Source organism: Artemia sp. Qi Xiang Cuo, chromosome 11 (assembly GCF_049724085.1).
Source record: "Artemia sp. Qi Xiang Cuo chromosome 11, ASM4972408v1, whole genome shotgun sequence".
NCBI classification, from domain to species: Eukaryota; Metazoa; Arthropoda; class Branchiopoda; order Anostraca; family Artemiidae; genus Artemia; species Artemia sp. Qi Xiang Cuo.
The window spans coordinates 38,170,736-38,186,148 of NC_142804.1; the positions used below are offsets into that span (position 1 = coordinate 38,170,736).

At 34.4% G+C, this 15,413-nt stretch overlaps 1 protein-coding gene across 1 annotated transcript in view; it reads left to right on the top strand.

Annotated features, from left to right (window-relative positions):
• Positions 1 to 15,413, top strand: part of Dhc64C (dynein heavy chain, cytoplasmic) — a 275,177-nt gene that overhangs the window by 223,439 nt on the left and 36,325 nt on the right. The window contains exons 50-53 of the mRNA XM_089096466.1: positions 1,372 to 1,540; positions 4,619 to 4,783; positions 9,561 to 9,858; positions 13,179 to 13,390. Coding sequence (XP_088952592.1) covers positions 1,372 to 1,540; positions 4,619 to 4,783; positions 9,561 to 9,858; positions 13,179 to 13,390 — 844 coding nt within the window. The remainder of the gene's footprint in view (positions 1 to 1,371; positions 1,541 to 4,618; positions 4,784 to 9,560; positions 9,859 to 13,178; positions 13,391 to 15,413) is intronic.

Sequence of the window (15,413 nt, forward strand, 5' to 3'; positions counted from 1 at the left end):
GAAGTTTTTACGACAAAGCTTTCTATAAAATAAAAAACCTTATATGCCCCCAGGGCACAACCTACAACCGTTGCCCTGAGGGCTGTGGGGGGAGTGTCCTACTCAAAACATAATTTCCATCTGGAAATCAACTACACTGAAAAACAGCTATATCTCTAAATTTTGATGGAAAGTACTTGGGGAAATGGTGGGCGTGAAAGAGGTGTTAGTCGTCTCACAATCACTTATAGCAATTAAAAAGGGCACTAGAGCCTCCAATTTCCATTCCAATAAGCTGTTTTTGAAGTTTCTATGAAAACTCCTTCGATTTGAAGTACCCTGGTATAAAAGAAAAAAAAATACATTGTGCCAACATTGTTCTTTGCTTAGGCAGCGCTATAGCGCTGCCTATGATTGGTGTGGTATTTAGATTGGTTTTAAAGGGGTATAAGTGATTCCCCTTTAGTTCAAAGGAAATTTAACTGAGCTCCTTTCCCCTCTTTGTAAACTATTTGATTCAAAGCTTTAGATGTAGCGAAGTTTTGATCTAAGATTAGAAGGAAAGAGTCAGGACTCTTGCTATCGGGACTTAGGAGACTAAGTCCCAACTCTTGTCTGTCCTGACAATGCTCTGAACAAGGCTGTTTCTGACTTAACCTCCAAGAGGTGTTTAAATAGTAAAACATATTCAAAAAGGAGTTGGCGACTAGGCTCTGTACTCCACCTCATTTTTATTTTATGCATTTAAATCTTGTCACACAACAAATCTATTAGAGTGCTTAACAGAAAACACTTCAAGAGAATAAAAGGTTGTACATTACTATAAAAAGTCTTTAAAATTAAAATACTATATATATTACTATAAAAATAGCAGATAGAAGGTTATATCTGCAGCAATATGAAATAGTGAATAAACAACAACAAAAAAAGTGTAGTGGGGTGAGTTAGCACCAGTCTTTTTGGGTCTTTTTAGAGCTTAATGGAATGTACCGTTTGTGCCTTTTCTGTAACGAACAGATAGCCAATAAAGCACAAACGTGTTCTTAAAGCAATATATTGATGACATACGGGTCCTTTTAAATAGCAAGTGCAAGAAAAAATTATGAACAACCAGTTTTACAGAGATACTGCCGAGTTGAGCGCCGATTCAGGATTGTGAGTGAACGTGATACCAATTAAATAATAGAATCTAAAGATGACTACCACTAAATTTCGAGTCTAGGTTTGCCTGTTCCTTGACAATTGTTGTTCAATTGTCTTCAATCTGATGATTTGTTCTGCTACAATTAATACGAGCATCATCAGCATAGAAAACATGAGTCAGAATAGTGGCACAATCAATGCAAGTCACCATTGTTAAAAAGTAAATAAAATGCGTTGTTTCCTTTTCAGGCAAACGCTATTTAAAAGATGGTGTGACCATCTTACACTTGCCGGAATTCCATACCGCACTGATTTAGCTAGAACTGAGTATCTATCAACACCGGATGAGAAGCTTCGCTGGCAGTCAAATGCTTTGCCAAATGATGATCTTTGTGTTGAAAACGCAATAATGATCAAGGTATTTTTCTATGTAACGCCACCATTGTTGTCGCTCATTATGTGCATTGATTAACTGTTTAAAACCAATTTTTGCAACATATCCTAGCAGTAACGTAAAATTTGCTTTAATAATCATTTGGGAAAACTTGCTCTAATAATCCTTGGGGAACATTGGGGAAACGGTTGACTTGCAGTTCAAACATTTTTTTTTTCGAAAAGTTGTCGTTTGAACTCCTTTTCAACAATCAGCAAATTATTTTTTTTTTATTGCTTTAACATTAGTGTTCTATTATTTAATAGCTTTCAAATTTAGTGAATATTGATGTACAATAATAGCTTTCTGAATTGAATCCAGTCATCCTTGCCACCCTTATTATGTGCTGCCAAACCTGATGAAGTCCGTTGGTTTTTCTTATAAATGTTATATTACTTTGGTGTTTATGACTAGTATTCCAAAGAAATGATGATTTTTTTTATGTGGGGGGGGGTCATTTTTGTGCTCCTTACCCAAAGAAAATGCCATTTCTAACTCCAAATTTGTCCAGGGAATTCATCCTCAGAAGAATTTTTTGGCTTTACCTTTTCAAAAAAAGGGAGTAACTAACGGTAATATGCGAAACAGTTATAACATTGCAAAACTGAGACACGAAAATAAACTAGATAGTATTTCTTTACATTAACACCCCATAAGTAACCAAAAGCGTCTCTTTGTTGTTTTTTTTTTGTAATCGTACGTGTCCTCAGTAAGTTATAAGCTTGATATAGTATATGCTTCTATTTCAGTACAAAAAAAAATTAAATTCATATTATAAACCGATGATTCTGATTGCATTTATTAATTATTATCTTTACATTAATAAATGTTTATATCTTACATTGGTAGATGTTTACTTGTCGCGTACACATTTGCTATCTTTGCCCTGTTCTGCAGGGATCAGGTACTCAGAATGTTTTTGAAAGGACTATAAACTTAGCAGTAAGGATAGAAAAGGGTATTACAGATAATAAATCCCCAGAAAGCTTAGAAAACAGCTAATAGATTGTAGTTAAACTTCGTTTCGATATTTTGTAAAAAGTCCCACTGGTTTTTTTATTAACGGTAAGCTATTCGGGTTTCCTGATCATGGGGCAAATATGTCCTTTATTTGCTTGTTTAATTTGTATATCTTTTATGAATGCTACTATTTATAACATGTTTATGATAATGGTAATAAGCTTACCTAAGCTATGGATGTCAGGTATTGTGTTATCTTGGAACGATAATTTCGACAGGACCTGTGCCTGTCAACATCAGGTTCAAATTCAAGACTTTGAACCTGATGATGACAGGCACAGGTCCTGTCGAAATTATCGTTCCAAGATAACACAATACCTGACATCCATAGCTTAGGTAAGCTTATTACCATTATCATGTACAAGAGTCAGGTTGGCCTCAGAGAATATATTATAACATGTTGCTATTGAAGTCTTTTGGCATGATGTCTGCGTCAGTTTTGTATACATATGTCTTTTAGCTTTAGGTTTCAGGGAATATTTTTACATTATTCTTGCCAGAAATTAGGTTAGGAGAGTGTCTTGTTAGGTCCCTCGCGAGGGTGACATAGTAAAATCTTCACTCTTGTCTAGACCTGAAGCGACACCAAAACCGAATCTTCAAATTGTCAATTTTTTGCTTTTAGTTGTCGAACCCTTTTTTTTACTAATTTCTTATTACGTATGTCTCCTTGATTTATTATCATTGGGAAACACATTCAACAAAATTGAATGTGCATAAGAACTATCTAAACTATCCTCTTGGGAGTTGTTATCATAAGAAGGAGAGTTTGGCAAATCAAAAATTTGATCAATTTGATTTAATATTTGATGAAAAATGAACGATCAAAAATTTGGTTAATTTGATTCCGAGTTTTGCACGAACATTACCCTCGTTCATATTCAATTCTTTTGAAATTCAAGGCCCGTATTCTTCGCTGAAGAACACGAAAAATGCCTCAGCAGTAGGTTATGTTGCGCCCATTTAAAGTGATAGTTGTTAGTATAACCCGTTTTTCTATTGATAGAGCTTCTGTTCTCACAAGAGATTATTGTTATTATTATCAACAAGTTTGAGTTTTTCGAAATCGGGATCAGTCGAACGATGCTTTGATTTAAATACATTTCAGTTTCCAAAATCGAAATTGATAGAAATAAATAAAAATAATACGTAGCAGAACGCCGTTGAAAAGAAATATAAGGACCTTAAATAAGTTCTCCCAATTTTTGGTTACAAGAAAAAAGTGCAAAATAAGTGCAAAGGATCCATTGTCCTTGCTTCTGGATCATTCTCAAAAGGGCTGTCAGCGTCTTACATGAGTCTTGATCAACTAATTCCTCCAGTTCTTAGACTTCAAACTTCGACGACGTGTCAGAATGAACTCTGACCAAGTTCAATCTGCCTATTTTTGAAGCATTGAAACCAGTTTGTCCTTGTCTTTTCAGACAGAGTATTAACACCGTAAGTCTTAATAGAAATCTGCAGATTTCTTCTTAATAAAATAGTCCAATAATATTCCCCGCAAGTACTCTTATCTTTGGAGCAAAACTAGATGTTTTCAGAACCGATAACCGAAAAACTTTTTTACTCTATAATGAAGAAACAGGCGCTGAGATTTCAGATTACACACAGCACTTCCTCCCATATGCGTCACCATTTAATATTCCATCCACAAAGCACTCCTAATGCTTGCTTTTAAGGAACAGCGAGAACGTATTCAGGGTCCATTTAGAGTCTTTGCAGAAGTTCCATTTGATGCTTTTGCTGGTAGTGTCTTGGTAACTAAATCGATCCTTCCCGATATGTACAATCAGGCTAGTTCTGTTTTTTCTATTACAGTTAGATGTTGATCAGGTCACTGTGCAAATCTTTAAAATATAAGAAAAAAGTTGTTCTTTACTGTAGTCGAGACGCGAAACCTAATCGTAAATGCACAAACTAACAAACCTCCAAGAAACCTGAAATATGTGAAACTCATAATTTGACACAGATTTTCTCTAATTTTTGGTTTTGGTAAGCATGTCTAGCCAAATTAATCATAATTTTCTTTAATTTTACTTTCAGCGTTTCAATCGTTACCCATTGATAATTGATCCATCTGGACAAGCAACAGAGTTTATCTTAAATGAATATAAAGACAGGAAAATCACTCGAACGTCCTTCCTTGATGATGCTTTCAGGAAAAATTTGGAATCGGCTTTGCGATTTGGAAACCCACTACTTGTTAAGGTAAATTTATTAGATTGGTTCTACTGTCAAAAATAAATAATTTTTAGTGGATTTTTTTTTTTTTTTTTTTTTTTTTCTTATCCAATGCTCAAATCGATAAATTTTCAAGTAGGCAGGAAAAACTGTTTTGAAGGACAGCGTGAAAAAGCTCCCTAGCACATACACTGCTTAGATTATAGTCAGTCTTAAGACTAGCTTAAAAAGCAAAGGGTTCGGAAACCCACTACTTGTTCAGGTAAATTTATTAGATTGGTTCTTCTGTCAAAAATAATTGTAAGTTTTCATGGATTTTTTTTTCTTATCCAATGCACAACGTCACCCACTGATTGCTGCTGATGACTAGAGGCAGAACTTCATGAGCTATTTTCCACATTAATCTATGCCCATTCTGGATTTTGGGACCCAAATGTCGATTTAAATAATTTGGCATTAAAAATAAAATCTATTTTGACAATAAATCAGCTCTAGAAAGTTTTACAGTTGTTGTAACAAAGCCATCAGTTTACTTAAAAACATTTCCAATAGCTTACTTTTAACAAAGTAGTTGAGTCTTATGACCATTGGAGATGTAACTAAAATAAAGGATAATCTATTATGCAGCGACAGTAATTTGAAAAAAAAGTAATAATATTCTCCAGAAGCAGAATCGAGTATTAGAATCTTTAGTTTGTTATGACGGAGGAAATGCGTGAAAAACTATTTCCTATTCAAAATCCATCAAACTTACCGTAACTTATGCAGGTCCAAACAAGAATTAAAAATAGGTATATACTTGGGGTCATACAGCGCTAATAACAAATTAGTTTGGCTTTTTTTTTGCATTATTATTTCATTATATGGAACGGATTTTATTAATAAATGTTACTTATTGTCAAAACTCGGAATACTTCTTAAATTTCCTTGATTGGGACTAGTAATTGATTTCATATTTAAAGCTGAAACTTAAATATATTTAATCTTTTATAAAAATGGCATGGCTAAAAATGTGGCTCTACAACCGAACTACCTAATTTAGTTAAAACGGCGTGCTCACTGTTATGGATTGGGCTGTGGTTAAATTATACATTAGCATTAAGTTAAATTTTAGTATGCTTTAAGGGGTTCTAGGCGTTTACCCCCCCCCCCCCCGGGCGATTAGCCACCCGGAAAATACCCTCCCCTCCCCCCCCCCCCCATGGAAAATAAGACTTTCCAAATTTGAGAATTTTACTTGAGTTTCATTTTTCTTAATTTCCGTAGAAGGGATTTTGGTTCTTGTGTATTATGCGCCACTTACTCAAGTTTACGCTGTGTAAAATTTGAGGACACACCGTTTTTTTTTCTTTTTTTTTTTTTTTTTGTTAGTTTCTTCGCTACTTTAGAAACAAATTTGGGCTATATATTTGCACATTAGGGAGGGGGTTAAGCATAGCGGGTCTGCATGCAAAATGTGTACCTAAAAAAGTACATTTTAATGGACAAACTGCTTAATCTTCATGAGGGCTTCAGATAAATGTTGAAAGAGGTAGGGGGAGTAGGAATTAATTAATTAATTTTGTTTTTTAATGAAGCTTAGAGACAAACATTTTTTTAAAGGCAATGGAAAAAATATGTCAGTTAAAGTAAAAGTATGTAAAAACGAAAAAGAATAATTAATTGCAAAAAAAATACATAAAACGATAGCCTACTGACAAAAACTAAGATATAAACTCCCAGCAAACCGTTCTGCTGAGCAATGCCGAAGTATTGGACGGATATTTTTTAACAATATCGATAGTTTTGAATTTGGTTATCAAACACCAAAATATCTAATGCCTTTAGACTCAACTGTTTATAAAAATGGGGTAAAACACATTTTTCATGTTTTTTCCCTATTCTGCTCTTTTTTCGTTGGTTTCCATATAATTACTTTATAGTACCAAATTTCCCGGGGGGGGGGGCATGCCCCCCCTTCCCCCTCCCCTCGCCGGCGCCCATGGCGATCATCATAAAACACTAATGAAACACTAAATTAACCTAATAATAGTATTTAACACTTGGAAAAATGGTCATTGAAAAAAAAACACTTAAATGAAATATTACAGTTAATCTATAATTTTTTTTTCCTTTTTTTTTTTTTTTTTTTTAGTTGACAAAATTTCCAGATACCTCGCGATTCTTCTGTAATTTTTCAGTGGCTATATACCTAGAAATAATTGTTTTCTGACTTCAAACTGTCCGATACTTAACCCCCCGGTAAATACCCCCCCTCCCCCCCCGTGGAAAAGAAGGCTTTCCAAACTTGAGAATTTTATTTGAGTTTTAGCTTTTTAATTTCTGTAGGGGAAAGGAGTTTTGTTACTTGTGTATTATGGGCAACTCACTCAAGTTTACGCTGTGTAAAACTCAAGAACAAAACCGGTTTCTTCGTTAGTTTTCTTTCAGCTTAGCGCGAGACAAGACAAAGACAAGTGACAGAATATATGGGAAATATATAATTTGGGCTATATATTTGCACATACGGGGGGGGGGGGGTGGATAAAGTATTTGGATAGTCAGAAGTCAGAAAACAATTCTTTCTAGGTATATGTCCACTAAAAAATTACAGAAGAATAGTGAGTTATCTGGAAATTTTGTTAACTAAAAACTGGAAATTTTGTTAACTAAAAAAAAAAAAAAAAAAAAAAAAAAAAAAAAAAAAAATCTCAGTAAAGTAATTGTAATGTTTCATTTAAGGGTTTTTCCAATTGTTTTTAAATGTTTTCTGTTTCAATGGCCGTTCTTCTAAGTATTAAATACTATTATTAGGTTACTGTAGTGTTTCATTTGAGTGTTTTATGATAATAAAAAAACAAGCCTTTTCAACTGAAAGTAAGGAGCAACATAAAAACTTAAAACGAACAGAAATTATTACGCATATAAGGGGGTTCGCCCCCTAGCCAATACCTCGCTCTTTACGCTAAAATTCTAATGCTGTTTGAATCACAAATTCCTGAAGAACAAAGCCCTTTTAGTTAGAATGGATAGAGCTTTGAAAGTGCTTAAAAAAAAAATTGCGTATAAAGCAAGGTATTGAATAGGGGGCGAACCCCCTCATATACGTAATAATTTTGTTCATTTTAAGTTTTAATGTTGTTCCTTACGTTCAGTTGAAAAAACTTGTTTTTTTATTTAATTTCTGATCGTTTTTAAATAATGCTGGGAAATCCGGCGCCCCCTTCATAGAAAAGTGCCTTCCCCCAAGGAAATATCCTCCATGGAAATACTCTCCCGCGTAACCCCTCCTCCCCCCCCCCCACCACAAAAAAAAACCCTCCTGAAAACGTCTGTATACTTGCCAATAATCAATACTATATGTAAACAATGGGCAAAGTTCATAACTTGCAGCCCTTCCCACAGGAACTGTGGGGGATTAAGTAATCCTCAAAGACAATTTATTAAATTTTCGACTATGCTGAACAAAATGAACAGTCTCTAAATTTTGATTTGGTGACTTCGGGAAAAAAACTAGCGTGGGAGAGGACTAAGTTACCCTCCAATGTTTTTGTCACTTAGAAATGGCACTAGAAATTTTAATTTCCGTTCGAATGAGCCCTCTCCCGATCTTCTAGGACCATGGGTGCCCATAAGGGGGGGGGGCAGGGGGGCCCACCCCCTGGCTGAATGATGTGCCTTATTTTTATATTTTTGTTCTGAGATTTCTATTATATAGCATTGAAAGTGCCAATTAGACGAGGTTTGCACCCCCCTGGAGTTCAGCTTATGGGCGTCCATGTCTAGGACTACTGGATCGATACGATCACCCCTGGAAAAAAACAAATAAACACGCATCCGTGATCTTTCTTCTGGCAAAAAATAGAAAATTCCACATTTTTGCAGATAGGAGCTTGAAACATCTACAGTAGGGTTTTCGGGAACGCTGAATTTGGTAGTTTGATTTTCATTAAGATTCTGTCGCTTTTAGTGTGTGTTTCCCCCTTTTTTCAAAATGAGGCAAATTGTTTTCAGGAGCGTAAATGTCGGTTGATGAAACTAAACTTGATGATAAACATATGTTTGAACGCCACATAAAAATTAAGTCCTTTTTATATTTCTACTTGCATCAATATTCTGTTTTTTTAGAGTTCTTGTTGTTTTTGAATTAGATTTCTCCTAGCTTACAGTTCGTTAACACGACCAGTTTGATAACTGATCAAAGTTTATGTTATTTATGCCTTTCATTTATGTTATTTTACTGTGTTTATGGCCGTATATTTGGCTTATTATCACTTATTTGTCTATCTTATTTGTGTTATCTTTATAAGTGTTAAAAAACACTTATTTGTCTATCTATCTAATACGCAGAATAATTTTACTAAACACATTTTGCATAGAGACCCGTTATACTCCCCCCCCCCCTAAATATGCAAATCTATAGCTCAAATTTATTTCTGAAGTAACGAAGAAACTAAGGAAAAACTGTAAAATTCTCAAATTTTACATAGCGTAAACTTGAGTGAGTGGCGCATAATACACAAGTACCAAAATTCCTTCCCCATACGGAAATTGAAAAAATAAAATTCTCAAATTTGAAAACCCTCATTTTCCACGGGCGGGAGGTAAAGCCGGCTACCGCTTTGAAGATACTTAAAACTTTACAAGTTGTCTGCAGAGCAGCGTTAAATGCGTCGTTAGATCGATGACGTTGGTATTTATTTGTATCCTATGATGTATCTAAGCTTGGATGCTTATTAACGTGTTGAATGTTGTCTTCTCCCTTCTATTACTTAGAGTTAAAGAAACGTCCAAACTAAATTTATATGTTGTTTGTTTCTTCCAGGATGTTGAAAACTATGACCCGATATTGAATGCCGTCCTCAACAGAGAGCTCCGTCGCACCGGGGGCCGTGTACTAATTTCTCTTGGCGGACAGGATATCGATTTTTCTCCAGCCTTCACTATTTTCTTATCAACACGTGATCCGTCTGTTCAGTTTCCACCTGATCTATGCTCTCGTGTAACATTTGTCAACTTTACTGTTACTCGTGGATCATTGCAGACTCAGTGTCTGAATGCTGTCTTGAAGGCTGAGCGTTCAGATATTGATCAAAAGAGATCGGATTTGATGAAACTTCAAGGTAGGAAGTTGTCTATTTAACTCATCTGCTATTTAATACTTCCACTGAAGTGAGCCGCCGAGTTGTTGAATTTGCACTCTTTTCCTTTTAATGGCAAACAAATTTGTTTTTTTTTTATGGCCTGTGCTAGGCTCTAGCTCTGAAATCAGTTGTTTTTGTTTTTTTGTTCGTTTACCAATGTTTCTTTGAAATCTGGTCTGAAATTGAGATAATTTCTTCTTTTGAAGTCGATTAAATACAAAACATGAAATTGAGGAGAAAAAGATTGGGCCACTGGCGGTATCTTTAGTTTGACTGTCGAACAGCGTTGTCACAACTTGGGATTTCCCTTGTAATCTTTATAAAAGTGTATATATACACTTAATTAAGTGTATAGTCGATTAAATTAATTAATTAAGTAGATTAAATGCATGATGTTGAAACTTGTTTGTTCTTTTTCGTTTACCGATGTTCCCTAGAACATGGTCTCAAATTGAGATAATTTCTTCTTTTGAAGTCAATTAAATGCTAAACATGAAATTTTGTTTTGTTGTATTGAATGCAACGAATAGAGCGCTAAATTCTTTTTTCATTTTTTTTTGTTCGGATACTTGATGTATCAAGTCGAGTCCTTAGAAATGTAAAGGACACCTGAGACGGTCAATCATTTTGATCAAAAGCTTCCGTCAATCGATTGACGTGTGCTTCAGTCAACCTTCAATCAGCCCTTCAATCTTGACCAAAGCTAATTTCAAGTTTAATTTAACTCACGGCTAAATTTTTAGTTTCAGTTCAGCGTCGTGTAGTAAAGTGTCTACCGTCTGTGAAATGCAGTCTAAGAATGATTTGGCTTTTCTTGCATGTACTTTGATTTCGCTCAAGCGAAAACAATAATTTTCTTTTTTAATTTTGAAACTGTATAATCTGGTTTCAATTGCGGGCGGTTAAGACCGCCCGCAATATCCTGTCAAATGCCGCACTTTTCTTATTTTGGTTATAATAGTCTCTAATTTTAACTTTCCATAACTCAGGGTGAACCCGGTAAAACTCTATTAATAAACAGATAAACTCGCGTTCCGCATTTTTGCTTACCTTCGATGTGTCTTCCATTGTTGTTGGTGCGTGAATGACGCAATACTTGAACACAACTAGTCTAGACGGACAATTACCCTCGTAAACCGCTTGAGTCCTTCAAACTTTCTATCAATTACCGTCAATGCTTGACTCAAGCGTGAAACAGGTTCCTAGACGGTCAATCATGCATGAATCAATCGATTGCTGGAAGCTTTTGATCAAAATGATTGACCGTCTCGGGCCTCCTCAGATCCGAACCATGTCTTTTATTCGGTTTGGTATTTTAGCTCAGATTAAACAATTTATTCTAGTTCAATTTATCTTCATTATAATTTATTAAGGTTTAATGCTTGAAATAACAAAAATAGAATGAAATGATGTCAATACTTTGTATCAAAAGGAAAATAATTACAAATCAAATAAAAAGAAATTAGAAATGGGTAAATTGACTTAGAAAAATAAAGCGAAACTAAAATTGATATAGATTCTAAATTTTTGAATTCACGTCCAGAATTTTTTTTTTAACAAAGCAAAGATAGAAATCTTGAGAAAACAAAGGGTCTATGGGCGGTAGAAAGAAAAAGAAAAGAAAGAATCCCGTGAATATTTCATCTGTATCAAACTAGGCGTCTTAGGGTTGAAACAGAAATAATTATAATCATAACCTTAAAGAAAAATGCAAAAATCTATAATCAAAGAAGGATAGAAATAAAGCCATCAACCCAATATAAATAAAATTGCTACTCCATGTCAAACATAGCTATAGAAAAGATTTTGTATTCTTTTTCGACCGAAAGTATAAAGCGCTAAGACAGGAAAAACATATTCTAAGTACCAGGAAAAGAAAAATGAACAAATTGGCATAAGTGGTGGCATAATGCACTGGAAAAAGATGTCAGTGCCTTTAGAAATGGATGATTTTCTTGTAGAAATGTTACCGTTTACTTGTTTCTCTAGCAAGAGAATGTCGGGCTGGCCATTTTTCACTCTCGTTATTATAGTCAAGCAAAAATTTCTTTCTTAAAGGAAGTCTATCAAATAACAAAAACTAAGTGGAGATGTTTTACTCATCCCAGAGCACGTTCTAAGACCACACTGGCTATACATGACGTTCGACGAAAAACGAATAAATACGAATTTAAAAACTTATAAGAAAAATAAAGAAACCAAAACGAGTGTGATTTTCATCCAGTGGAAAAGCCCACAGGAAGTATGTGACCACTTTTTCTCTGGCTTAAAATCACCCTCGTATTATTTTCTTTACTTTTTTAAGTTTTTTCTTTTATTTTCTTCTTATTTTTTCAGCTTTGTCAAAAAACACTCATCCCCAAAAGGTGAATTAAATATCTCACTGTGATTTAAATATTCCATCTTACTTGTGCAAAACTATTCGGCTCTTAAAACAGGCCAAGAGATCCTTTTATCGATGGATCTGAGATTACCATAAAAGTTAATAAATGCTTTTCAACTCGTGCCTTAAAGGGATGTTTATCTAAAAAAAAGGGTGCTATTTTTCTAACTAACTAACTAAAAAAAAAAAAAAAAAAAAAAAAAAAAAAAAAAAAAAAAAAAAAGGTGCTATTTTTTGGCTTTTTGTCTACAATCTGTTCATTGGATATCCTGTTTAAAGCTATTTACTTACAAGTTTATTCCTTAGACTGCATAGAAACTTACAAATTTGTTGGTGTAACTATGTTTTTTTGTTGTTTTTTTTTTTTTTTTTTTTTTTTTGTCATTGTAGAATTTAGTAAGTTCCAGTATTAGAACGTGGCTTATCTTATAAGAACTTCTGTTTTACCTTGTTTCTTCCTTTTTCTCTTTCTTTTTTTCCCTTTTTTTGTCATCATAGAATTTAGTAAGTTCCAGTTTCCAGTAGGTGGAGGACGGTTTCTATTATAGGAAACTGTATGTCTCTCCTTAAGTTAGAATAATTGCCTAAAACAAGCATTAGTTCTTTATTGATAAGTTAGATGAAAACGTGCTTTTGAATGTACTGCTTCACATGTTTGTTAAAACTTATTTGTGAACGTGTCCTTTATTCTCCTACCCCCTTCGCCCATTAAGCCATTTACTATAGCAAATATTGATTAAGAAAAATGACCATTGTCTTACTTGATTGTAAGTATGGACTCAATGACTTGACGAGAAACAAAAATGCTTTTCCCCCTTTAAATGCTGTTTTTTTTATTATTATTATTATTGTATTTAATTTTTTGCAGGGGTGCCCGTTTTGGAAGTAGGTACATTTTGATTTTTTTTTTTTCTAGGTGAATACAAACTGAGATTACGTCATTTGGAGAAGTCACTGCTCCACGCTTTGAATGACACGAAAGGTCGTATTTTGGATGACAATACCGTCATCACCTCCCTTGAAACACTGAAGCACGAAGCAGCAGAAATTAGCAGTAAAGTGGTTGAAACCGATAGAATTATTGCTGAAATTGAAACAGTTTCCCAGCAGTACCTTCCATTGGCTCAGGTATATGTCTTCTAATTTTATAGATTAAAATGTCATAATGGCTGTTTCTAGCTCTTCTTTCTTATATGTGTTTTTGTAGTTTAGTCAGCTTAAAATTCAGTGGAAAGTGCAACAATTATGCGAGTGTCTAATTTAAATAGAATTATTAGTTAGTTTACGATAAGATTTATTGCTGAAAAACGGCTATCACAAGCCCAAAAGGGCCGAATTTGCACTTTAGCGTCAAATAAAACGAAAAAAAGAACAACAACAACAGAAAATTATAAAAGGGTCAATATCAAATACGTAAAAATGTTAAAAACAAAAACAAATTAAACTCATAAAATTAGAAGGTCGATGTCCAGTCAGCAAAAATGCCAAAAAAATGAAAACTCGTAAAATTAATAAGGGGATAAAAAAATTAAAACAAAAACATAAGTTAGTTAGTGACTAAAAAACATAAATAAAAAACCTCCAAATTTGCAAAATGGACATAAAAATTAAAAATTATGAGGTAAACAGTGAGTGAGGGGGGGGGGAGGCTGCGGAGATTTTGTGATTGAAAATATCAACTATGTAAGGGATAAAAGCTCTTCAATATCTTTCAGTGCACTCTTATTGGGGCAAGAAGGGGGATTTTTGTTGAAACAGAACGTGGGAGGTGGGGTCGAAGGGGTGAATATTGACCAGGGAAAATGGGAGTTGTTCGAGGTTTATGAAGGGCATTGTTAGCAAATCGCAGGGTAATTTTTGCTCTCCTTTCCTTAAGGTTGACAAGATAAGCTCCCCTGAGAAAAAAAATACAAGGTACTTTATCCTCATTGAAGATAATTCTTAGGCACCTTTTTTGAACTGCCTTTAATCTGTCCGACAATTCAGTGGAGATGCCAGAATGCTAAACAGGACAGGCGTACTCAAGGGTTTGGCGTACAAATGAGAGGAAAATTTTCAAACAATGCGATTTAGGGCATTTAAGTTTTTTAATTAGTACGTTTTAAGATGTCATTAATATGACAATCCCATTTTAAGTCGCTTGAGATGGTAACGCCCAGTAATTTCATAGTGGTAACAGATATTTCAAGGGGGATTGGACAGGAGAAAGAAGGGGGAGTTTTAAGAAAATTAATAGTAAGAACAGTTGACTTTAAAGGATTGATTTTCATATCATTAGTAAGAGCTTTCGGCTAATATCGATTCCATGATGTCCATTGGGTTGCTTCTTAAATTTTTTAAACATGTCTCTAAGACAGTTAGATCATCAACGAATTTCCATCTATCCGGGAAATCAAAACGAAGGTTGTTTATCATTGTAAGGAAGAAAATTGGACCTGAGAGGGTTCCTTGGGGCACGCCATTTTAGGAGGGGATCAGAATATACATTCAGGTATTTCACGACTTCCGTTCTATTAGAGAGGAAAGACGCAATTATTCTAATTAAATAAGGGTCAACTTGAAAGTCATTAGATAGTTTTTCTAATAGTATATTGTGGTTGATTAAATCAAAAGCTTTTTGCAAGTCAACACCTATAACATTGAGTCACGTATTGGGTTTTTCGAGTGTGCTATATATTGTGTCCATAAGGTGAACAAGATAGTGGATGGTAGATGTAGAGTGTAAGTTTCCGAATTGCTTTTGGTCAACATTTGGGATTATCTTTACTTTCAAACACTCAGCTTAAAAGCTTTCATATAGTTTGGAAAAAACTGGAGTAAGAGTTATGGAACGGGCACCATTAAAATGTTGCTTGTTGCTTTTTTTTACAGGAGTAATAAAACCTAATTTCCAACAATTTGGGAATTTACTAGTAGAGGTAATTTCATTAAAAAGTAAGGACAAAGGCTCTGAGAGATTGTTGGCAAAGGCTTTAATTAGTACAATCGGGATGTCTAGTGGACAAGTACTACACTTTTTAATGTTCTTAGTTTTTGCCTCCACATCCGAAGACGAAATAACGGGGAAATTGAGAGAGCACATATAATAAGGAGTGTCCAATGAGAGGGGAGGAAGGCTCTGAACTGTGGAGGAAAGAAATTTGTTCAGATC